Below are 27938 nucleotides of genomic sequence, written 5' to 3'. Positions count from 1 at the left end.
TATAATGGAACTGGTTTTTAAAATAAAAGCTTGATTGTATATGTTATAAGATCACGGATAACAAACTCTTCGAAAGATGTAGGAAGTGACCGTCTCGGTTACTTGAAGACAGGCATTGGAGGTCCAGATACAAAATTCTTTATATACGTTCTTAAAGCATTAAATTTACTTGTGTTCATATTAAAGATTGATGACTTCTCTAACGAAATGGAGGGACAATATACATGTGTCGCTACAACTTTGGTCGGAAAAGCAAATCACACTTTTACGTATACCATTGCTGAGGATTGTGACGTCAGTAAGTTTGTAAGCTTAACATTTATAAATCAACTGATTTCTTCAGCTAATAATTCAAGCTAAAGTGCAAATCATTTTCAGAGGTAAATAAAATTAAGTCATATAAGCACTAATAAATGTTTCAGTTCTGTCTCATAATCAGCTAAAAACTCAAATTACATGCATATGTGTTCATTTTCATAAAATCTTTAAGACAAATATGTGTACACCATACAATTTCTATTTCTTACATAGCAGACTGGTGTTACCGTTAGATTTACCAAAGCCGGAAATTTCATCTGGCATAGGGGTGCCAGATGAGTCGCGTGCCATTCAATATCGTCATTTTAGCGCATTTTATGAATAAACCGCGTTAAAAAGAAGTCAAATCTGGAAATTTTAGAAGGGAACTATGTGCTTGGGATTACGTCATTTCGCCGTTATTATTTAACTTGTAAATTTATGAGCTATTGTAAGAAAATAGTTATTGATGAAATGACATTCATTTCCATGAACAAATATTTTATTGAGGTAAAACAATTGCAATATGAAGGAATATTATAGAATAATTAAAAAAATATATCTGACATATGTTTGCTGTTCAGATCGAAATATCCGTCCCTCGGATACCCGCTCGCTCGGCAAGGCTCGTTACCGCCCATTAGGGACGGATACTCCGATCCAAATCGTAATATATGACACACACTTTTAATGGTTGCTTCATGGACCTTTCCAGTGATTACAGTTTGATTTAAATTAGCTAACTTGTTATCCAATTGCTTCACTGAGATAATATATAGTCACTGGTTGACCTGGTTTTGCAAAAAAGAACACATGTTTATGTTTGTGATACTGTTTGTGAGCAGTTGACTTAGCAATAAATGGAAAAGGTGTGGCTAAATGTTCCGCTACGAAACCCCTGAAAGGCCCATTGGCTTTTAAGCATTGTGGTTCTGTTTGGAAGTGTGAAAATATGTACACGAATTGCTTAAATACATAGTGAAATGGTAAACAACAAATGGGTTTTAAGGCAATATCTTCAAAAAGGATAGTCGGTTTAAAAGTTGTTCTCATATACATTCATAAACAGTTAGAAGTCTACAGTTAGATTTTTGAAATCAAAAGAATTGAAAGTTAATAATGCTAGTACCAAGACCTTTTTTCCATGCATGAACATTACATGTAGTGACATTCTATGAACGAGTATATACATTGTGTATTTTCCATACAAAATAAGGTTTATCCTGTAGTCTAACATGCCGCTTGATTTTGTCACCAATTGTAAAAAAAAGTCGGTTGCCAATAAACAATTGGGTACATGTATATGCGGCTTTAGGTAACAATAATAACGAATTGTTATTGATATTTTCCATTCGTCATATGTTTTCTTTTCATATGATGCTAAAATAACATTTCACATACTCTAGCGCATAAGGTTTGTTTTTCAATATCAGTTCGTATAATGTATAGTAGAAACACCTACAACAAGTCGTTTACAGCGAAATGATGTCATCCTAATTATGCAAGTCATGAATAAAGGCGCCAGAATGACGTCATTTTAAACTGACTCTTGTTGGTGATGAAGAATAATTATCGAGCACAGCTGCTTTCACTATACACTCCAGTATGACACGTAAATTTAAATCGTTGAACAATTGAAAATAATCTTTGAAGAATAAGGTTCAACATTTTGTTTAATATTTTTCACAGCCAAGCGACAGAGGGGAGCAATAAAGCAGCCCAATATAAAGTTGGTTAGCCGATTAATCATATCCGCTTGAAAAATAGCGTTAGTGATCTCCCTTATTGTTAGAACCGAAATTATATCGGTTAAAACGGTGTTTATCGTTTTTTAAACATTTGTTTGTCGTTATGATTCGAATCAATGAGATATTCAGGGTTACAGCCTTCATGGTTAATTCCTACGCATCAAAACTCCAACCTGTTGTTAATAAGTCGATAAAACACCGCTCGCTGAAAATGATATTATTTCCTACGCTTGCATCCTTTTTGATACAATAAGACCAAACTGATTCGACGCTACTATTCTTTCATGGGACTCCTCCACCGATGCATTGTGTATAACCTTTTACACTCTTATACATTACCTTTTCAAAAACTTATTTGTAGGTGCATCAGTGCAGCAGTTTTCATTTTGATATGCAATGTGATACTTATATCAATTATTTATACGAAAAGGAAATTGTTGGTTTGAAAAAATAAACTTCATAACAAAAGCGTTATTCCATTTCTATTAGGAATATTCACAGGACCTCAGTCAGAGATCAAGAACATAAACGAAATGACTTTACTTACGTGCCATGTGGACCCTCGACCCAAAGAAGTTAGATGGAAGAAAGACGGAGTTTACATTGATTTTCCCAAAGATTATAGAATCAAGGTATGTTTGCAAATGCGATATAAAACATGAAAATGTTCAATGGCATTGCTGTTTTGATATTTTGCATATCTTTATAATCTTTTTTTCAGAACATTATAATGCCTTTTAAAACACACGAAACGCGCTGAGTAAAGTGAGTTAAATAAATGAATACAATTTACATTTATCTGCCACAGTATATATAAGTAATAAGTTTGAAAAAAATACTGAGAACGATTTGTGACATTTCGTTCGACATTTGTATTTTATGTCATATGTTTGATACTTTCATAAAAGTAAGCGTTATGTGTGTTTTCGATAATATTATAATACGTTAATTTGTTGTTAAATATACTATTAAAATACGTTCTATTTTCTGTTTTCACCATGAGAAGTATACTAAGAAAACAAGAAAGTCATAATATAAGTAACGACACTTAGTGGTACAGTTACATATTTTATTCATCAAAAGAGTTGAAAATAACAGTTGTAACTTAAATCTGAAAAAACGAAATTGAAATAATGTGATATGTAGAAAAAAGTCTTTTTTGATTTTCTAAGTGTTGTCAACAAAAAGACAAAAGGCATAGTTATGATCCATTTTTTGTTAACGTTAAGATAAAAACTTTTACAACAATGAAATAATGAGAGTAAAACTTGTGTTTATTAAACGGTGATAAGTTGAAAAAGTATAAGTTAATACAATAAAACTATTCGGATGTTAAGTTGCTTTTTTAATTGGACCTGTGTTCGGAAAATATATTCAAGAAGTAAATTTATATACTGGCATGTATAGTACAAACGAAGTTCAAGTCCTTTACAACGAAAGTTACAATTTTCGTGCAACTACCACGAGCAAAGTCTGCATATTGTTTTTTTAGTTTTAGTAACTTTCAAAATTAATGGTCAGAAAGCTTAAAGTTCTTCATATTTTAAAGCTTAAAATAAAAAAAAATATAAAGATTTTCATATCGACCAAAATGGTACTAAGAATATTGTAATAATAACTCAAAGACTGGCTAACAAAATATAATTATCAATAGCTTTTGGTATTTTCTGGTATGATTTCAGATTGACATTATATCTGTAGATATAAATACTACAAAAGTAGAAAAATAGTGATCTAAGACAAAGATTTTATAATTTATAATCTAGATCTATAGCTATGTCGCCGGATAACCCGTAAGAAACTGTAAGACCATGTGAAACAAATAAACAACTACAAACACTAAAAAATACATGGAAAGATATTGGGGACATCTAAAGCTAGTAAATTGTTACTTTACAACAAATCCGTACGAGTACACTTTTTTAAAAAAAAACTAGCACTAAACACTATTCTTTCAAAAAACCAAGTTTGAAATACCTCTTTCCAATATTTATTTTGTGTTATAATATTTTCCTGGAATATCAAAGGTTCCTGGCTATTTTGTTAAAAACGGAATGACAGATATTTGAAAATATTGACACCTGTCCGTTTATAAGAAAAGGCGCCAACAGCAGCGATTGATAAATGCCATATTTCATTGCGAATAAGGTGCATAGGTATACTTAGTTGCTGTTTGCAATTATGCAATAATAGCTGGACATCGTCGGACACTTAAGCCCTATTGGTCCTCTGAGTAGATTAAGAGAACTTCAGGAGTTATAAATCTTGAGGAAACATGGCTTCATCACGAAAGTACTGACGATAATATTTAGTGTTTTTTTAACAGAACAGACGTTTATAGCAACCCAATTGACTTTGTATTTGTACTTGTACATATGAATGATGATGGACCAATGTTTTCAACTCATATGTGTTGAATAAACTTCTGTTCTATACTGTTCTAATACTGTTTAGCCTTTAGTTTAGAGATTTTAATTATACTGATATTGATTAACGTGAATAAAGAAATATGTCTAAAGTAATAGCTTGGTTGCGAAAGATATTTTGAAATTATCAATGACTGTGTTTGTTTTCAGTGTTAAAAACACGGTAATGGTAACATATTGTCTTGAAATAATGACAATGATGTGATGTTTTTACATAAAAATGACGTTCATACGACATTCAAAATAATAAAGATGACTCCTGAAATATGATATAAATATATATTCTTTATTTGAGTCTCATCCATACATAACAACATAAAACAATTCAATGACATAATTATACAAAGTAAAAGTTATTTATGTACGGCCATTCTTATCAGAATTACAAGAGACTATGAAATTTTAATCTAATGGAAGGGAGGCAACTCTGCAGGAATGTCCAATGTCACTTACAGAGTTACCTCTCTTCTCATTCCATATTCATATGCATATTACAATTTAAATTTGCTAAAATAAGAAACTATTGCTAATCTTGTTCTAAAATACTTAAAGTGTTTCTGGTATTATTGCTTTACAGTAAAAATCCTTAAAATGTTCTCTTCCTTAAACCCGTAAAATTACACTTAATAGCAATAGATTCTTAAACTATAAAATCATGTGAATAAAATTATTTCGCATCAATGGAAAGATAAAAACCTATACGAGTAAAAATAAAACATTATTCACATTTAAGTGACTATACATATAATGTCTTTGCCTAAAAATAAAATAAAAACGATCAGTTACTAATTATTAACTATGAGTATGTTTACCATTTCAAGAGACCTCGAGAGTTTACAATTACCCTTGTCTAATGATTAAAAGTATTAAAATATTACTAACCATAAAACCAGGCTTATAAATACACTGATTAGTACAATTTCTCAATAATATAATGTAAGACTCTCAGTTTGTTGGATAAAAAGTTTAGCAATTTACAATAACATTATAAGAGACAGTTCTCAGGAATATAACCAGTTAGTTCTACTTTTAAGAATATTGAAACAGGATTTTGCAGCACACTTTACAATTTCAGTATTGGAAAAAATGAACGACAATTTATTGTCATCAGACAGCCTTAAAAATTGATCATTTACATTTTCTGCTTTGGCAAATAAATCTTTCCTAATATCCTCATACCTTGGACAATATAAAATAACATGTTTCTCATCTTCAATTCCAGTTTTACAGATTGGACAAATTCTTTGGTTCAAAGCTAACCTTTCATATCTGTCCGTTTCGGGTCTAATAGGGGCTACCCCACATCGGAACTTTGCAAATGCTGCTCTATGCTTATTCGGCAGGATAGCAGTTACATATGCTTCTGTTTCATAACTAAACTTAAAGGTTCTGTAAGTCCTCAATTTATTTCCCCCTTGCCCAGAACTACTATTTATTGTATGTAGTGACTCAATCCATTCATCCAAATACTCATCCAGATATGAACTGGTTAGCTTTTCCACCAAACAATTTTTATTTAAAACATTATTAAGAACTAAAAATTCACCACAGTTATATTTCTCAAAAATTTCTTTTACTCTTAAATACCAGTTCTTACAAGTTCTACCCGCCTGCTTAAAACAGTACATATTTACTTCACAATTTATTCTCATACTGTTCATACTTGCAGATCGACACCAAGTACTCGCCACACATTTAAGTTGTTTAATAAAGATAGGTTCCCAGCCCATATCCCAATTAACTGCAGCATTTGGAGTGTATCTGCCTGTTCCTAAGAAAAACCTCATTGCCCGGTTCTGTACTGCTTCAATACATTTGTACTTTCTTGTACACCAAATAGCAGCACTATAACTCATAACAGGCCAAACAATGGAATCAAACAATTTTTTAAATACATTGAAAGGCATACCTCCAAGTTGCTTAAATTTTGCAATAATAAGTCCAAGAGCCCTGCTTGCTGCCTTAGCAACAAATTTTGCTGTAAAGTTAAAGTCAAGAAACTCATTAAGAGCCAACCCAAGATAGACATAGCTATCAGTGACATTTAAACTATCAGTTCCACACTTGAATGGAAACGATGTTCTTGGTGTCGATAAGCTTCGAAAATGTACAATATTACTTTTCTTTACATTGATTGTCATATGATTTGTTTTACACCATATAAATACAGTATCTAACATGGCTTGTAAATCCTGCTCATTTTTTGCCAAAAGTACTACATCATCAGCATATAATAAAATTGATAAGAATTTACCCTCTTCAAGTTCTATTCCTAGACCTAGAGACTTTATGTTTACAGCCAGATCATTTATATAGCAGTTAAATAACCCAGGGGATAAAATGCATCCTTGACGTAATCCCAAATTAACATCAAACCACTTTGAAGTGTAACCATTCAGTCTTATACATGAACTTACACAAGAATATAGAGACTTAATAACATTTAACATTTTACAATTCAATCCCATCTTAAATAAATGTTCCCATAATATTGAACGGTCAACTGTGTCATAAGCCTTTTTAAAATCTATAAACGCAGTAAAAGTGCTGTGTTTCTTTTTTAATCTAGTTTTTATAATCGTTGTGATACTTGATAAATGGTCCCCAGTACTACGTTTCTTACGAAAGCCATTTTGCTCATCTACCAATTTGGAGTTATCCTCTAACCATGATGATAACCGTTCGTTAATAACTGAGCAATATAGCTTCTACATAGTAGGTGCTAAAGTTATACCCCTATAATTTAACGTTGTATTAGATTTTGGGATGGGATGAATAATGCCTTTTCCCCAGTCTTTACGTATTTGACCAGTTTCAAAACATACATTAAACAGTACATGCAAGAATGAAACTGCAGTATCATTTTTAAAAGCTTCATATGGTATGTTATCAACAGCACAAGCTTTACGGAAATCAGCTTCATCTATGGCTTTTTTTACTTCATTTACTGAAATATTATTGTCTAGCTGTGGGATATAACTGTTATGATCTGTCTGAACGTCTCTTTGACGATAAACACTAGATCCATCAGCAGAGGAACCATTCAAGAGATCTTTAAAACTATCTTTCCAATAATCTAAAACTTTGTCTTGATCTGTAACTAATACTCCTTTGTCATCAACAAACTCAAATGGAATGTTGTGTGTTTTTGTTTTAGATATACCAACTTTACCAATTGTTTTCCAAAACCTGTTTTGGTCTACATAGTTAAGTAGTTCTCCCTGCTGTTGGAACCAGTATTTTCTTTTAGTTTTTTGTACCTCCCTATCAAAACGTTTTTTCTACAGTTTCTATATATACAATTCAGCTCTTTCCTTCTACTATTAGATTTACAACATAGCCAGTCTTTTTCTGATTTACAAACATTGTTCCATAACAAACTTAAATCATCATTCCACCATGGTTTCCCGACCCTTCTCTTTTTATTCATTTGAGAACTGTTTAAAACAAAACGTTTACAAGACAGTTTATCATGCATATCATTTTTAATAGTATTACAGAGTGTCTCGTATGCATTATCAATATCACACTGTGTTCGTAGCCCTTGTTCCAACTGGTGGACTGACTCAAATAAGTCCGATACTACTTTTTGATCTTGTAAAAAGTTACCTGGAATATTTTTGAAATCAAACTTAGTTTCATGTATTTCATGATTATTCTTTGAATCAACTCTTGAAAAATTATAAAGAATATTCCACTGTAAAAGAGAATGGTCGGGAACTCCAATTGGTTGTACAAAATTTGCATAATTTACTAAATCTGAAGAACGTACAACTTTAAAATCAGAAAACATATACAAATCATCATGACTAACAAGACAATAGTCGACCACTGAACAACCTTGTGGTTTAATGCAAGTAAAGTCATTTCCAACACAATTTCTACCATTTAAGATACAAAAGTTTGCACTAATTAAAAAATCAATTAAAACATCACCATATTCATTACATGTATAGTCAATTATATTTCGACTAGGTATACAGTCAACACCTTCAATAAAGTCATATTCCTCCCCACATCGGCTGTTAAAGTCACCGCATATACAGATAGAACCTTTATTCTGATAGTCATAGATACCACCCAGAAGTTTATCATAAAATATAGACGCATCGATCTGTCTAGACGAGTTCTTTGGGGGAAGATAGCATACACACATAAATAAATCTTTCCCATTAAATTTATCTTTTAAACATAACCATAAAATACCCTCTTCCTGATCATTTTCAATAGAAATATCAAAAAACTGAAAAAGATCTTTCTTCACTAAAAAGCCTACCCCCCCCCCCCTGAACCTCCGCATGCATTCACGTGTAAATTCTGTCTATTGTTACCAAACCATTTATAATTTTCAAGAATTAATTGTTCATTGTTTTTGAGATGCGTTTCAGCGATACCTATAATATCTAAGTCTAGATAACTTATACATTCATTTCTTAATTGAAAGTTTATTGATTCATCAAGTTTTCCATCCATTCACATTCCAAAATCCTGCTACAATCTATCTTTGCCTCTGTCCTCCCCGATGATTATTCTGGTATCTTCCACGTCCCCCTCGATGACCACCATGTTGCTGCCCTCTTGTTTGCCCTCTTCCTGAATTATCGCCCCCATTAGATGGTGAATCTACATTTTGATTTCTCCTGCTTGTATTACGTTCAAATTGTCTTGGACGGTTCTCATCCGTCACCGTATTTCTATTACCTCCTAGAGTAGTGTTATCATGTCGTATAACTCGTGTCCCATGAACACTAAGGTTTGACGTACCCTCCTTAATGGCATTGACAATTGTGTGCATGTTAGCAGCCATAACTCTGTCTTCCTTTGTCTGATCACTGCTAATGTAAACTGAACGAAATTTGTCATCATCCTTTAACACACTTTTAGCACTTAGAATTTTCTTTTTATCATTTGTATCTTTACATTTCACAATCACAACTCCTGGTTTGTTGTTAAATTGATCTTTCCTTTCCACCCTTTCGACCGAAACATCACGCAATTTAAGTCCTTTATGCAAAAGGTCTTCAACTTTCCTTTCTAAATTCTCAGATTTATGATATGGTAAGTTCCTAACCACTACATTACACTCAATTTGTTTGTTACCACGTTGGATATTTTCTATCTCCCTAAGGGAAAAATCTTCAATTTTCTCATTTAGTTGTGAAATGTCATCTATAACTTCTTTTCTGATATCTCCAATTTTATTGTCAATCTCTTTCCGTAACTTTGCTGTTTCAGAACTTAATCTCTTATCAAACATCTTAGTCAATTTGTCAGTAATCTTTTCTGTTAAACGTTTTTCAGTATCAGAGATATGTTCTTGCAATAAATCCAAACGGCTGTTCATATTTTCATGGATCTTACGCACATCTTTGGACAGTTGTATTAACAAGTCTATATTCAAATCAGAATTGGCGTTACCTGAAATATCCTCCGAAGTCTGTCTCATAGCCCCAATGTTCTCCTCATTATATTCACTTATAACACAGTCATTACCTTTGTACTTTTTGACCGCCTCTTCATTATCCATAGAGGCATGTCTACGTTTTCTATTGTGTCCCCGAATAGAAGTATTCACCCTCGTGACTGGCTGAGAAGACATTACCAAGTCCACGTAGTCTTTCGCTTAAAAACCAGCGTCCTCAGACCTCAAGTTAAGTAAATTTCCCTCTGTCGCCATACAGCTTACTGTTATTCTATTAATGTCACGTAAATATCATACAATTATACTTTCATAAAGTCAGATTTCCTCAAAAGATACCTTCGAAAACTGCTCACGCTGACTTATTCCCTTATTTCCGGTGCTCTCGGTGTCACAGTGCAAAACACCAGTGATAATTAATCTCCCACGTGCAAACAGCTGCAAAGTTATCTTATTAATGTTACGTATATGACATTCAATAATACTTTCATAAAGTCAAGTCAGGTCTCCTCAAAAGATACCTTCGAGAACTGATTATGTTGACTATTTCCCTTATTTTCGGTGCTGGCGGTGTCACGGTGCAAAACACCACTGCTAATTAATCTCCCACGCGCAAACAGCTGCAAAGTTTTCTCAATAACCCTGTCAATATGTCTGCTGTTCTATCCAAATTAGAACTTTCCACACCTTCAGTAGTATTTATTCTCACTTCTTAACTAAGTCACTAGTCTGAAACTGGCTTAATTTTTATAAAATTCAGCAAAATTATCTCAGTGGTTTTTAACGTGTTCACTCACAAGGTCTCAGACCACTGTATTCAATGATTGATACATTATATCTATAAAAGATAAAATTAACGGTAAATAATTAGTTGTTCTCGCCATTATGCGATAATATAATGGCCCAGGGATGTGCATATTTGCCTGAGGGCCAGAGGCAAGAAGACCATTATAGGTCCAAGGGTCATTATCACATAATGACGAGCAGCAACTAAGTATTAAGAGTCTTTCTTTAACATGTAACCGGGGATAAACGACATGCTTCTATTTCATCGTTTTATTGTTGGACATACAAAAAGGAGCCTACAAACCAAATACAAAGGAATTGCAAATAATTGATTACAAAATAATAAAATTACACATTTCATCCAATTCATAAATGGAAAAGAATATGACATTACAAATATATAAATTCTTAACAGGATCAGCATAAGTATGGGTTCCAAGCATTTTCAGGAGTGTTTGGTTCCAACGTTCAGCACCTCCATTTCACATGGCGTGATATTGAGTAGATTTGGACTTCTTAAGGCCAGCAATCTTGCATAACTCCTGAATGGTGCGACTTAAAAAGTTGCGACCTTGGTCACAATGCAATTGCTCTGAGAACCCGTAGTATCGAAAATATCCTTCATAAAATGCCTTTGCTGTGGATGCAGTCTGGTTCCTGGAACAGCCTGAGCGAAACGTGTAAAATGGTCCACTATTACAAGGATATTTTCAATACCACCTTTACTGGGTTCAAGCTTTAAGAAGTCGATGGAAACCAATTCCATTGGTCTGGTAGTATGGATAGGTTACAGTTCGGCAAAAAGCTTGTTACATGGAGTCTTACGCTTGATACAGCGATCGCATCTCTCAACCCAACTGAAAATGTCCTTCACCATACCAGGCCAAAAAAACCTTTGTCTACCAAGCCACAATGTCTTCTCTTTGCCTTGATGCCCGGCACAATTATGAATACCTTTCATAGCAATGTTTCAATGAGATTCGGGAATGATAAGCTGTTCGACTTGTTGACCATCCAATGTAGCGGTTCTGTACAGAAAATTTGCTTCTCTAAGGTACTTCTGTACAGCAGGTTGCTGTTGATAAAAAAACATTTTCAGTCAGGCTAAAAAATGCAGCGGTAAAATTAAATGTAACACGCATTTCGCCAAACTAAATCCTATCCATACTACAAAGCCAATGGAATTGGTTTCCATCAAGTTCTTAAAGCTTAAGCAAGAAAATGTTTCGCGGTGATTTTAGGGTCATGCACGTGAAATATTAGTGAACACAGTCATACAACCTTTCATTTCACAGTGACCTCTCTTACGAAACAGACATTACAATAACATTACCATAGTTAGGCAAACACACGACGACACAACATTAAGGCAAATACCAATCAAATACAACATAACACGGTGGATACAATATACCAGTGATAAACAGAAAACGATACACAGGTTACGCAACAGATATGCCCGGTCTGGAATAGTAAAGGCGTTAAGACATCGGTACTTATCTTTATAATAATGGACAATTTTCGATGTTAAGAAATAAATTAGGTCAAACTTTAACAAATTAGCTGTTCCTTGAAGAACATGAAAACACGAAATAGAGTTGAACTGTTATTTTATTATTTATGATGTTTGTTATTTCTGAGAATAATTTTAGGAGCAAGTTTCTTTAATTTTTTTTGTGAAGTTAGATGATTAAACGCATCTTCTGATGTTGTCAAGTCAGAATTCACATAGATTTTGATGTCCCCGGCCAAGGATCTAGATTTTGTTTCCTGAAGTGTAGATGGTTCTAGTTCTTCTTTGGTTTCACAATGTTTGTGGAGTTTTTCGAGATTTGTTGTAGCCCTAGATGTAGATAAATACGTGACAAAATCCTTGATTTAAATTGCTTTTCGCTGTCTTCATGTTTGCAGATATATTATAAATCTACATTTTATGAATGCATGTCCGCTGGCCGGTCAATTTCTAGTTTTGGCAAGGTCATTTAATTTTTGTCTCAAGTTTATAGATCTTCAATGTGAAACTAGATTGATGTCGCTTGTTCATGTCATTTAAAAGTGTGTTTACAAGTATCTACAGTTCATTCAACAAAGGAAGCCATCATGAAAACTATATAGTTGTTTTGACACTTTGTGCTTGCGCTAATTAATGTCTTTATTGTGTAAAAAATGCAAGGCGGCCGAAAATTTCATAATCACTTGTCATAATGCTTTGGTTTTTTTTTTAACTCTAAATTGTGATACTATATATAGCTATTAAGGTATAATTGATTAAATAAATTTAAAGTAACAAGAATATATAACGTTTATGTTTATAATTCATTCATTATAAATTATGATTCTCTTTCTTATTGATTCTTTTTTATCTTCTTAATGTTTGTCTTGAGTAATAATGATGCAACTTTCTTGTAAATAAAACAAGTTTTTTGTCATAACGAGACAGAGTTATTTAATTATGTATTACGTATTAAATTTACAAATGTGTTGATCATGGTTATTAAAATTTACAAATTTATCTTACAGAAAATGGCTAATAATAATTTACTTATCTCAAACGTTCAACTATCGGACGAGGGAGTTTACCAGTGTGAGGCTGAAGACTACAACGGTTGCTATAGTTACAAAGAGGGCAAACTACAGGTGGTAAATTTGAAACCATTGGAAAAATGTAAGTTTAATAATTGCCTAAAGTAGTTCAATTGTTAATGTCTGAAATTAACATCAACATAAGAAACAGCCAAATATTTCATACAAAAACACAAAATGCCATGGCCAGAAACTATGCATATACATATGTTCCAAACATTTATTTTACTTTATATAATATGCACACAGAATCAAACATACTCGTTAACCTAGGTAGTATTCTATCAGTCTTTCACCAGGACCCTTCGAACGAAAGTGCGTATATTGGTTTGTAAATGTCGGTTGGTCTATTTTGTTCGTATTAAGAAGCATTAGACTTTTTGCCTTCGAACTTCATCAGAATGATCACCCTCAGTGATTAAAAGGCCACTATTGTTTTAAGGTGCCGATGTTTGAATGTCAATGTCACAATGACCTTGAATTTAAAACCTTTACCGCTCAATACCTTGAAAAAAAAAGACCTATTACATTAAACATGCTAGTACCTCTTTTGTTTTCGGACTGAACAAAGGTTAAGGTCAGTGTGACATTAACTGTTAAGAACTTTTTCGTCTTTTTCGTCAATAACTGAAAAAATATTCAGTAACGAGAACCAATTAACCTTTTCAAACTTCAAATGTTAATCAATCTTATTCATTTATATAGTGTAGTACTTTTGATGCCGATGCTTAAAAGTCAAGTGAAGTTCAGGACACAGAGACATTGAATGCTAAACATTATTGCTACTCAATCATTTAAGAATCATTTAAGTCATAACCTTCAAACTTCGAAGGGTGGCCGCCTTTATTGGACGCTGATGCACAAAGGTCAAGGTCAAAGTGACCTTGAATGTATTTAATATTCCTCTCAATAATTTGAGAAACATTTTACGCATAGTCTTAAAATTAGATGAGATGATAGGATCACCGCCATTGAGAAGAAGACCCCTTTGGTATTAGGGCACCAACGCTGAGAGGTCAATGACACAGTGACATAAAATGTAATAATTGTTTCTTTTCAATAACTAAAAACCCGATTTTTCCATAGCATCTTTACTTCATACGAGTATTAACCTCATAAATTAAAAATGTTTTTGGGCGCCTGTGCATAATGAATTGTCCCACAGTGACACCAAATGCAAAATATGTTTCAATGATTTAAGTATGTGCACAAATAAAAATCAGTATTTGAAATTTGTATAAATAGAACGAATGTACAAAGTAATGCCTATGCTACCTTTTTGTGTTTTAAGATATAATACAACATAAAATTGCATTACAAAGGCATATAAATATTGAATTTTCAAATTATCAGAATTATGGACAGCTTAACTGTCCACATGTCTTTTATAAGATTCAGGGATATTATGATAGAAAGGTTGCTTGCAGTTCTTTTACTTACTCAGTGGTTTTCATAGTGTTTACTTATTCTTACTACCAATATCACGTTTAAGATGAGGAGAGACATCATAGGGACATTAAAAAGTTCTTGTTTTAACCAAACTTACATTGAAATAAACTATACGTGTATAATTCGAAGTTCAGTGACTTTTAATGCAGTTCGGTAAATAATAGTTCCTTTTCAATAGAGGTACTTATCAAATCCGATAAAAAGGTGAAACATTTTCGTTTAAATGTAAGATTGTGGCATATCCATTCATGAAGAGGGTCGGGTGATGTCATCAAGAATATCAAAGGGTTCAGAAGCCTTACCTGGAATGCATCCATGGCATGTTATATTCAGAACTAAAGGGGTATGTAACTGCTTACTCATAGCTAATAACACTAGTTGGAATTTAAACAAATAATAAGATTCAATGTTTAACTCAGCAATCAATTGATTTATATTAGCCACATTTATATACTTCTTTACGTAGGACTCATGTGCGAAGAAATATACGAGTTGACGAACCTACCTAACTTTCAGTATAGCTGATTTTTTCTTCCACATTTTAAAGTTTGTAAACATGTATAACTGACTTTTGTTTGTGTGTTTGTGCGTAATCCTGTATACGCTAGTGCGTATGTGTGTGTTTTAGTGAATTGTTGCGTTGGGTGATTTTGATATACATTTAATGTATACATTTGTTGATTAATAGACTTATAAACATAGGCTTAAGAAAGAATCTTGTCGTTTTTACTTTTTGTCACTGAAATATATGCCCTTTATACTTAAAATTGTATCCAAGATCTTTGAATTAAAAAGTAATATGTTGAGAGATAATCATTTTTGATAGGACACGGACAATTGACTTAATAAACATCTTTAACATTTTTACAATAAAATTGGATAAAACTACTATATTTACTCTTTGTAAAACTGTCAAGGCCCCTAATGGGACCCCTTCTGACCCTAGGATCATGATTTGAACAATATTCCTAGAGAACCACATAAAAATGTTATATTCCAAATATGAAAGCTCTAGGGCTTTTGACTTTTGAAAACGATGGATTTGTTTTAGGTTTTTCTATATTTGTTTGTTTGTTTTGGGTTTTACGTCACATCGACATAGTATAGGTCATATCGCGACGTTCCAGCTTTACTGGTGGAGGAAGACCTCAGGTGCCCTTCCGTGCATTATTTCAGGCACGAACGGGTACCTGGGTAGAACCACCGACGTTCCGTAAGCTAGCTGGATAGCTTCCTCACATGAAAGAATCCAAATTCCCTGTCGGGATTCGAACCCACAGAGGTGAGGGGCAAGTGGTTTGAAGTCAACGACCTTAACCACTAGGCCACGGACGCCCCATATTTTTCTATATAACTTTATGAAAAACATATTGGGCCTTTTTAGACCCCAGGTACAATATTTGAACTAACTTTGTAGAGGACCATTTGGTGAAGGTACATCAAATGGTCTGGTTCGTGTAATATATGGAAAGTGCAGTTTTTTCAAATTTTCCAATATAAATCTATGTTAAACTGAGGAGCCCCCTTATGGGCCCTTTTAAACCAAGAGGCATAATTTTAACAATCTTTGTAGAGGACCATTTGATGATATTACATACCAAGTAGCAAATTTCTAGGCTTTGTTGTTTTTGACAAGCAGATTTTTTAAATATCTTTTTAAAAAAAAGTTCGGTTTCCATGGCCACCATTTTTATCAATGGAAATCAATTCTTTTTACAACGATTGTAAAGCTTCATGCAATGAACGTGCCTTACAGGTATTATTAAATTATGCTAAGTGGTATTGGAGGAGAAGTCATTTGAGTGAAAAAGTTAGCGCATCGACGGACGGACGGATGACAGACGTCGGACGACAGACAAAACGATGTCACAAATGCTTTTCTTGTCACACCGTGACAGGTGAGCTTATAATCGATAAGCCCTATGCGGGCCCTTTTGCATCCTAGGAGCATTTTTTAACAAACTTTTTAGAGGACCACTAGATCATGCTACATACCTTATATGAATGCTGTACGCCTTGTGGATATTGATAAGAAGATTTTTAAGATTTCCCTATGTTACTTACACAAATGATGAGACCCCTGGCAGAGCCTTTTTTGACCCTAGGATCTAATTTGAATAGTCTTTGTAGAGGACCACTAGATGATGTTACATACAAAATATCAAAGCTACCTGCCTTGTGGCTTTTGAAAAGAAGATTTTTATTTATTTTTGAACTGATAACCCCCCTGGCAGGGCCCATTTTCAACATAATTTTATTACTCGTTGTAGAGGACCACTAGATCATGTTACATACCAATTATTAAAGCTCTACACCTTTTTGGATTTTTACAAGAAGATTTTCACTATATAACTTTATATAAAACTGATTAACTCCACACCTTCTCCCCGACATGGCCCCCTTTGATCCTATGGTCATTATTTGAACAATCTTTGTATTTCATACAATTTCTCAAGGGTCTACGCAATATTTTTTAAGATATCTCTATAAAAGTTTATATAAAAAATAAGGAGCCAAATGGAAGGGCCCCTTTTGACGCTAGGTTATAATTTGAATATTTTTTAGGAAGACCACTCGATGCTGTAGCATACCAAATATCAAAGCTGTAGGCCTTGTGATTTTGACGAGAAGAATATTTTAATATTTTTTTCTTTAATGTCGATATGACGCTGGGAGGGCCCCTTTATCATCCTAGGGGCAGTATTTGAACTTTCATCGTTGTAGATGACCACTAGATCATGTTACATACCATATTATTGACACGAACATTTTCCCTACATAACTTTGTATAAAAGCAAAAAGCCATCTTGACAGGATCCCTTTTGATCCTGGGGGCATCATTTGAATAATCTTTGTAGAGAACTACTAGATGATGTTAAATACCAAATATCAAAGCTGTAGGCCTTGTGATTTTTGACAAGAAGGATTTTAAAGACATTTTTTAAAAATCGAGTAATCACCATGGCCGGGCCTCTTTTGATCCTATGGGCATAATTTGAACAATCCTTGAAGACGACGACCAGATCATGTTACATACCAAATATCAAGGCTCTAGGCCCTGTGGATTTTGACGAGAACATTTTTAAGATTTCCTTTATAACTATAGATAAAACAGATGATCGCCTTGCAGGGCCCCTTTTGACCCCAGGGTCATAATTTGAACAATCTTTGTAGAGAACAATTAGATCATGTTACATAACAAATATCAAGGCTCTTCACATTCTGGTTTTTGACAAGAGGTTTTTTTAAAATTTTGATTACAAATCTCTTTAGGTTGTTTAAGTTGCCATGGCAACCGGACTTCTTCAAGGAATTTATTTTGTTAATTACTTTAGTAGAGCTTCATGTAAGAAACATGCCTGCCAAGTTTCATGTCATTTTGCCAAGCGGTATTGGAGGAGAAGTCATTTAAATGAAACAAATTAACGAACGAACGGTTGGACTGACGGACGATAGACAACACAATATCACAAAAGCTCACCTTGTCACTTTGTGACAAGCGACCTTAAAATAAATCTTAAACAGTACATGGAGGTTACAAATATTAATGCGCAATACTTCTGTAAACGTATTTTGTTATGGTTAATCGTCGCACAACATAGTTTAGGTCATATGGCCAATTTACAGTTTTACAGGTAGAGGAAGACCTTAGGTACCCTATTCTTAATTATTCAAATTATCGACCAGTTTCACTTATAGGTATAATAGCTTTATAGGTAAAGTTATGGAACGAATTTTGTTTAAGTATATCTATAACTATTTTCATGAAAATAATCTAATCTATAAAAATCAGTCAGGTTTCCTACCTGGACATTCTACAGTGTATCAATTAATTGACATTTACAATCAAATTTGCAAAGCGTTTGATGACAAGAAATCGACTTGCATCGTTGTTTGTGATATTAGTAAAGCCTTTGATCGTGTAGGGCATAAGGGTTTGATTTTCAAATTAAAACAATATGGAATTACAGACAATATTCTTAAATGGATGTCTAGTTACTTAATAAGTCGAAAACAAATAGTATTCGTTGGATCTACTTTTTTTCTGAGGAAAGAACCATTAATGCCGGCGTGCCACAGGGCTCAGTACTTGGACCTCTACTTTCTCTTATTTTCGTGAACGATATTACAGATTCTCTGTCTAGTGTAACACGTTTATTTGCCGACGATAGTTCATTATCAGTTAGTTCTAATAATATTAACCATATCGAATCAACATTAAATGACGACCTAAATATATTATCAAAATTGGCAAAACAATGGCTTGTTAAATTTAATCCGACTAAAACAGAAGTATTATTTCTCTCTCTTACAGACAAAACGTGAACGTACCTTCACTTTTCTTTGATAATACACGCTTAACGTTTGTTGACAACCATAAACACTTGGGTATTACATTTAGTAAAGATGGTTCATGGCATGAACATATTACAAATATAGCATCTTCCGCCACAAAAGTTTTAGGAATTATTCGAATGTTAAAGTTTAAGCTTAAACGGAAAACTTTGAATCAAATATATATATCTTATCTTAGACCAATTATTGAATATGCATCTATTGTTTGGGATAGCTGCACAGTTTTAGACAAAATTCAGTATGACGCTGCACGAATTGTAACTGGCTTAACAAGTTCTGTATCAATAGAACGTTTACTAAAAGAAATAGGGTGGGTTTCATTATCAGACAGAAGAAACATGCAGAATTTCATTTTGGTATATAAATATAGCCGTGGAGAATTACCCTGTTATATGTCTGAACTTTTTCCAAATACCGTTTTAGAAGCAAATACATACAATTTGAGAAACAATTCTGACTATGCTACTATGGCACGCCGGCTTGAAATCTATGCTAAATCTACAATACCTTCATCTATCAATTTTTGGAACAATTTGGACACTCATTCTCGTACTGTAGACACATTATCAGCTTTTAAACGTAATCTAAAAGAAAAATTTAAACCCCCAATAGTTCCCCCATTCTTCATTTCTGGTGAAAGATTTTCACAGGTCCATCATGCAAGAATACGTAATAAATGTAGTAACCTAAACTCCGACTTATTTTACAACCACTTACGTGATAATCAAAAATGTGACTGTGGATATACCATGGAGGATGCAGAACACTATTTTTTTCAAATGTCCGTTATTTCATCAACTATTCATTAATACCCGCCCATATCATCCTTTAAGTGTAAAGAAACTGCTGTTTGGAATTGATAACTTGTCGCCTGAAGATAATGACATTATTTTTGGGCATGTTCAAAAATATATAAAGAATACGAATCGTTTTAGAACTTAATATATCTTAATGATAATTAAATATAACTCCATGTTTCTATTTTTAATGCTGGTCCAGTAACGGAAATGGAGGCGAAACCTGTTTTTTTTTTTTTTTTCGAGGAAAGGTGAACAGAAGTTTGGATGTTTTTAGAATGTGTGTTTATTTTTTTTTCTATTTCATGATATTTAAACCTCATATCAATTTTTTTTTTCTCTCATAATATTGTCATCTAAATACTTTGATATCAATATATATATATATATAGAAACAAACTGTAAATATTGCTCTGATGATGCGCAAATAACATATATTTTCTTGTTTCTTCGCCTAACACATTAATTACGTAAACAAGTGTTGTATCTTTATAATGAACAGTTTGTTTGTTATTCAAACTTGCCTGGGAAGGGCCTTTATTAATGTTGGTAAAACTTGTGGCCCAACCCATTTGCTTCAAACTGTTAACATACATGTTTCCTTATCCGTATTTATTGTATTCTGTTTTGTATTAATGTAATCTTTATGTTACATGTACATGTTTCAAGCAATAAAATATGATTAAATCAAAATCTTAATTATTTCATGCACATGAAAATGCTCCAAATTCTCTCTCAGTACTCGCACTCAAAGCAATGAGAGGCAAGTGGTTCTTATAAGAACTATATGAAAATGCGTTCGCTGACAAAAATGATCTTGTGGTTCTGACATGTCGTCTCAAACTCCTCACAGTGATTACCTCCCTTGGCAGAATTGTAATCACTGCCTTCAAAGACGTCACATGATGATGAAAGTCACATGACGTAACGTCGAAATTCAAATGTAAAATATCGACCGTTACATAGAAAGTCTAACGTCATTTTTCTCTTTCTGTTTTATTTTTAACTTTAGTGCCTACGTTCGATATAGTTTATCAAAAAAATTATCAAAAGTATACAAAATAACGAAAAATATATTCAAAAGCTAAACAATTTAAAATATCAAAATATTGTCTTGGTAGAAAATATTCTCATAATTTTTAATATTATTTCTAAATATTCATATTATTCATTTATTTATTCATAAACATTGTTAAATAAATGAGAGAAAAACTTATCTGATAGATAAAAGCAGTAGATAAAACAATTTTTGAAAAAATATAGTATATCAGAAATTATGATATATTGGACTTTGGTGGCAAGAATTAAGGGGAGATCACTGCGTGGAGATTGATGTCGTCTATGTAATAATTAGATCAAACAACGTAGATAAGACGATTGGAAATGTAAAATGGTTGAAATGTTTAGGTGTAGAAAATGCTATTTAGTGTCTGAAGGTCTCTTGTTTATTACATAAACATAAAGCATTTAAGTCAGATACCAGTGAAGGGAAAAACTACAAAAAGCCTCAATATAGATATAGGGTATTTTTTACAGTAAATATGAAATTCTCTTGGGCCATACTAATGGATTTGTGTGCAGCCTTGTATGATGGCATGCTTTTAGTCTCGTGTTGATCATGAAAAAACTGTAAATGTTTTTGATTGTTATACTCGTACAAAGTGCATGGCAAGGTGTTAGACAAATAAATTTGTTCTATGTGTTGTTTGATTATTTTTCGGAGAGAGAAAGGGGTGGGGGTCATTTTTCATATTTGAAGTCCCTTTAACCGCGTTATCAAACTGCAAAAAATGCATGCTTATTGTATCGTATCTGTTACGTATTTGATAGCACAAAATACAATCATGCAACACTATTCGTCAAAATGAAATTAGTTAGAAATTTTAATGACTGCAAATAAAAATGTATTTTTACATTTCAAGGGGGCAAGTAGAAAATTAGCATTTTGTGGTGGTACATTGATATCCCAGAGATACGTGATAACTGCTGCTAACTGTATCATCGAGTTTAAGTCAATATTTGGTGTTCCTTTTTCGGCAGAAAATGTGGAATTTTTACTGGGTAAAATGTATTTTTATGCTCCTTTAAGTGAAAACAAATGAAAATACACCAAAGTTGTAAATTCTTGTCACAAAATAGTTTCTTACTTACTAACAAAATTAACTTTTTGTTTTTGACCAAACTTTGAAACGCCATAAAAATCTTTCTGTTTTAATAGTAAAGGATATGATTATGCATTTCCAAGTATTGTATGTTCACCTGGGCCAAATTTTTCAGTACTTGTAAGCTAAGGGGTGACAGAAATATATTTTAAGTCATTATTAAACATAACGCTAACATCTACACTATGTTATATACAAGAAGAGATTAAGGATAATTCTTGATTTTCAATATATTGAAAATATGTTATACTACAAATATATGTTTCATACATAAGAGTAAATGAACGTTTAATGAACAATATCTTGCTTTGAATGAATTCAGGCACAACAGATTGTCTAGGAACTATGAATGAGGGGGAAAGAAGAACAGTACGAACCTTCACTGTTCATCCATATTACGAAGACAGAGGATTTTATGATAATGATATAGCATTGATAGAATTGGACAGTTTGGTTGAATACAACGATTATATACGTCCTATATGTGTTGAACCGGCGGAATACAATGACTGGACGTTTCTAAAAAACAGTGGCTCCTTTGGTCGTGTGTTTGGGAAAGTCGCTGGATGCGGTGCAACAAAGTCAAGTTTTTTTAGAAGCAAATTGATGCCCGAGAAACTGATGGTAGTTATTTCAGATATTAATACAATGTATTAAGATTCAAAGAAAGTACATGAGTAAATGTTTTTGTCCGTTTTGCTGAACACTGGTTAGTAATACTTTATTAGATTTATTTGTATTAAAATGATATAAGCATGAAAAGAGATTTAGTGATCCTAACAATCAGTTGTAAGATTAGTGGTTTATAATGGTTAGCACTGTAATTGTGCACGGTTGTTACTTTGTTCGTATGTTAAATATAAAGACAGTCGTGATTTACAGAATAAGTTGTGAAAAAAATATATGCCAAGTTTTAATGAAACAAATGACCGGATATAACCTTTTTTATTTATTATACGTTTTAACATAGTTACATAGATTTAACGTACACATCAATACATAATAATATCAAAGATATAAAAGATTTTGTTTATATTGAATGTTTTATCTTATGTGTAATTTTCACTTAGAATGTCATTATTTTTAACTTCAATAAATTATAACAATGACTGAAAGTTAAAAAAAAGAGGATTGAGGTGAGAAAAGAGTGATCATTCCAATGTATCGTTTACACATATTTTAAGTTGTAATTAAATCTTTATATATGTTAATGACGTAATGTTTGTAGTAAAAAGTACATACTATAAGTTTAAAAGGGACATTTTCTTAAGATATTACTCAACCTTGTTTTGAATAATTGCAATTTCGTTTTTCAAAGTTATTCTGAGTTTTAGATATGACAGAAAATGATCGAAAAAGAAGTTATTTTTATCTATTTTTCAGTTGAAAAATAAAAAACATCATTAGATAAATAATGAAATTTATTACATCACTCTGCTAAATGTTTTGCAAAATACCAAAACGTTTTTAAGCTGAAAAGAACATGCGTTACATACGTTAAAAAGTTTCCTAGTCTATTCCACACATTTTGAACAAATTGAACAAATTGAAATTCCAAGAATAGATGTTCCATACTTTCAGGTTGCATGAACAGAAATTACAGAAGTTTGTTCTCGATAGCTTCATTTTGAATTGATATTTATTTGTTGTTTATTATTAATTGTACGAATTGGAAATTTATCCTTATAAGTTCTTATTTTGGTATCAATAGTAACTTAAACATTTGGCTTTAAACAAAGTTCTATTTTATATCATTATTTTCCAAACATATTCCCATTTATTTTCAGATTTTTTTTTGTTTTGGTTAAACCTGTATTTGCTTTGTATTTAGTAACTTATTTGGTGTTTTATTTTCTTTGATGTAACTAGGGTCTCTATTTGGAGTGTAAATAACATTTTTATCTTTACGAATTTGTTTTATATTGAGATTTATGCGCGTGATGATTTGGTAGAATTTTAGCAATGCATTACTTTCTAAATTATATAATTCTTTGAAAGGCTAAAAAGTGTAGAAGTATTTTCCACAGAAATGTTCAAAGCTATGAGATGCAGTGTTATGCCAATAAACCAAGTTATTAGGATAAAGGTCAGGGTCGCACTTATTGGTTATTGAAAAATGCTTGTTCGGAGCAAAACTTCTACATTCATCTGGGGATTTTGAATGTGATTTGGCACAAATTTCAACATTTTGAGGCTTAGTATAGCGCGCATAATCTAGGTCCATGCTACCAAAGTCAAGGTCATATAGAGAGGTCAATGCTAATTTGAAACAGAATATATGTACAGGAATTTATTGATGAATTGAAACAAAAATGATAACCACCATGACTACAATTGTGACACATGCAATGTAGGTTAATATTTGCAAGGTCTCAGTCACTGACGATGATAAAAACCAGATATTGTACGTATATTTTCTATAGCATATCTTCTATGTGCAAATATATAATACCCACATCTCTGTCAAAAGCTTTTGTGACGGGCGTTTTATTTCTATGCAACATCGTTCAAAGTATAATCTTTTTACTTCGGCAAAGGAATGTCAAACTTATCCTTATTTTCACTGAACTTCATAATTTTATGATGTATACTTTTAAACATCAAGATGTAATTTAATCGCTAGCATTAAAAGTACGTGCTTTATTATAGATCATGTATCTTGTGATTAAGGTTGTAACCATATTTAAGTGAAAATGTGTATATAATTATGGTTCTAAAACAATTTTCAAACAACAAAAAATATGTAAAATATGTATTGCAATTATTTGTCCACATTATGTGTATTCATTAAAATTGGTGCATTCATTTCTTATTGAAATACTTGACTTGGACTTTATAGAAAATAAATTTGTTATTACCTCAATTTAATAATCGGTTAATGTCTTTACAAATATTGCTTTTTGGACCGTACAATATTGATAAATCTTCATTTGAGCATTATATTTATGATATAAAACCATAAAAATAAGTTACAGAATCTTTAATATTTTACATTTTAATAGTTACCACAAAATCTAGCAATATGTGACAATATAATGTATTACTTACTCAAAATACTAGTATAACATTGAATTAACATTATACCAATAACAATTAACGTCAAAGTTATTTATTTTATGTGAAGGACTCATTTATTTATATCTTATACATGTTCTTGTCGTATTGATTTTACAAAAAAGAAGTCCAGGTATTTGATTAACAGACTATCGTAAGATATTCAGGTCGAAATGCGTATATGTATATTAGAAGCAAAAGTATTATCGAGTACACCGATTACAAAGTAATCAATTAAATGATGATAAGAATTACTTATATTAAGTTTTTTGTCAATTTGAATTTAAAAATGTTTTTTACTTAGTTCAAGTCTTAGTTTAATAATATTTATAATATATACCTATTTCATTTTATAGGATGTATATGTTCCGTATGTAGACAGAGAAACATGTCTTGAATCAATGGGCAAAAAACGCTTTAGACTCACTGACACTATGTTTTGTGCTGGGAGTGATGTAAGTATAATATATTTGTAAGAATTTGTTTCTTTACATTAAACATACTCTAACGTTGAGTGTTTCGGTTTTGCTTTGAAATATAATATGAAATGTAAGACAATAGACTGAACATAATAAATTGTGAATAGGACACGTACTGTTTAAAATCTAGCTAAGTAATGTTTAAAATAAATTATTTTCATTTCTGGAAGCACTCATTACTATTGAAGATAAATCTCAAAATAACACACACACACACGCACACACGCACCCACGCACTAACACGCCCGCACACGCACACAAATATAACAAATAATAATATTATCGAGCTCATTAGCTAAAGTTTTTCGATATTTTCTATTTCTTTGCAAAATGTATTAGAAAAATAAGCACAAGCATGTCTAATGTATTTGAATGTTTAACAAAAGTTTAGCGGCTATAGCAAACATACATTAGTTTATCATAATAAACCATCCTCTTAAAAGGAGACAGAAGCAAAGGCTTGTTTCTTCTTTTTGGATTTTCAATCCAATAGTCTATTGTTGTCCTCGAAATAAACACACTAAGCAGTTCTAGGTGCACAGATTTTCTCATTATGAAGAAAAGACTGGAAGTTGCCTAACGTGGGTCAGAATAGAACATTTTAGACTTAACGCTCAATATCGCCGTGAAATATGGGAACGAAACAATACCCATCATGTCAAAGACACCTTCCATGGCTTGTTCTTGCCATGCAATTTGCTGAAAAAACTAGTGATTCTGTTTGCTTTTAATTTTAATTTAACAAGCAAAAATTACATTACATATCAAAACAGAATGATATATTATTTTTATAGACAAATATGCTGGAAATTATCACCATAAAAAACTTTCATTTTTTGTCATTCCTTTGCCTGTGTTTCCTTTTAAAATATTTATGTTTACCAGCATTTATTTTTCTCCCAAATCAAAGATTGGTAAAACTGGGGACAGTTGCGAAGGGGACAGTGGAGACGGCTTAATCATGGCAACAAGCACAAGATGGGTTCTTACTGGAATCGTTTCTTGGGGCAGGGGATGTGATGTGGATAAATACTACGGTGTTTACACAAATGTTGGCATGTTCTATAATTGGATAGAGAGCGTTACAAAATTTAACGAAGAGGAGGTGCCAGACTTTATGAATCATAATTGATCTGGGACAGTGAATATTTGTTGCTTTGACATGACACAATAGACATTTTTATTCTTTGCTTATGTTTTTTTTTGTAAATATATTTGATAGACAGTGATAAGCATATATTAATTTAATCTTGATCAATATTTGATGAACTTTTATTTGTGTATTTTAAAATATTTTCTGTCCCATCATGCAAAAATGCCCTTTAAGAAAAATAATCTCAATGTAAAGAAACGGCATAAAAACAAGAGATATTTTGTTGTTTCTGTTTTTTTAGTATGGAAGGAATTGCGTTAAGAATTTATTCAATCTGATTATTATAAGAACTATTGAATGATGGAATATTTCATAAAGTAAGGAAACGCAATAAAAGATTTACTGGTATATGTCTATACTTAAAGTCTATCAAGCTGATATTGTTGTATTTGTCATATAATTAAAAGTAAAATACAAGTAACAAGTTTTATTTTATGCTTACTAATGAATTATAGAAATTTATCAGTGATTTAAAATTGATAATCCACTGTTTCAAAACAGTGAAATTACCAAAATGGTAATTTCACTGTTTTGACTGAACTACTTTTTTCTAATTGAATTACCTCCCTTACTTTATTATGCCCCCCTTCGAAGAAGAGGGGGTATATTGTTTTGCTAATGTCGGTCTGTCTGTCTGTCTGTCGGTCCGTCCGTCGGTCTGTCGGTCTGTCCGTCGGTAGACCACATGGTTTACGCTGATTATCTTGAAAAGTATTTATCACAAAGTCTTCATATTTTACATAGTAATTGGTCATAACTAGTAGATGACCCCTATTGATTTTGGGGTCACTAGGTCAAAGGTCAAGGTCACAGGGACCTTAAATGTGAAAATGCTTTCCGCTGATTATCTTAAAAAGTATGTATCACAAAGTCTTCATATTTCACACAGTGATTGGTCATTACTAGTAGATGACCCCTATTGATTTTGGGATCACTAGGTCAAAGGTCAAGGTCACAGGGACCTTAAATGTCAAAATAGTTTCCGCTGATTATCTTTAAAAGTATGTATCACAAAGTCTTCATATTTCACACAGTGATTGGCCATTACAAGTAGATGACCCCTATTGATTTTGGGGTCACTAGGTCAAAGGTCAAGGTCACAGGGACCTTAAATGTCAAAATGGTTTCCGCTGATTATCTTTAAAAGTATGTATCACAAAGTTTTCATATTTCACACAGTGATTGGTCATCACTAGTAGATGACCCCTATTGATTTTGGGGTCACTAGG

At 32.4% G+C, this 27938-nt stretch overlaps 2 protein-coding genes across 2 annotated transcripts in view; both read left to right on the top strand.

Moving 5' to 3' along the window:
- Positions 1-13367, top strand: part of LOC132723137 (uncharacterized) — a 38606-nt gene extending 25239 nt beyond the window's left edge. Inside the window, exons 7-9 of the mRNA XM_060707810.1 lie at positions 187-298; positions 2535-2677; positions 13197-13367. Coding sequence (XP_060563793.1) covers positions 187-298; positions 2535-2677; positions 13197-13367 — 426 coding nt within the window. The remainder of the gene's footprint in view (positions 1-186; positions 299-2534; positions 2678-13196) is intronic.
- Positions 13368-14958: 1591 nt separating this feature from the next.
- Positions 14959-26713, top strand: LOC132723130 (coagulation factor IX-like). Its single transcript, XM_060707803.1, has 5 exons — positions 14959-15051; positions 21784-21922; positions 22346-22647; positions 25434-25532; positions 26467-26713. The coding sequence occupies exons 1-5, from the start codon at positions 14974-14976 to the stop codon at positions 26686-26688; spliced, it is 840 nt and encodes a 279-aa protein (XP_060563786.1). The 5' UTR covers positions 14959-14973; the 3' UTR covers positions 26689-26713.
- Positions 26714-27938: the final 1225 nt, after the last annotated feature.

This window comes from Ruditapes philippinarum, unplaced genomic scaffold, assembly GCF_026571515.1.
Source record: "Ruditapes philippinarum isolate M1 unplaced genomic scaffold, ASM2657151v2 ctg2836_1_1_1_1, whole genome shotgun sequence".
NCBI classification, from domain to species: domain Eukaryota; kingdom Metazoa; phylum Mollusca; class Bivalvia; order Venerida; family Veneridae; genus Ruditapes; species Ruditapes philippinarum.
The sequence above is the reverse complement of the archived record's forward strand: the minus strand, read 5'-3'. Positions and strand labels throughout refer to the sequence as shown.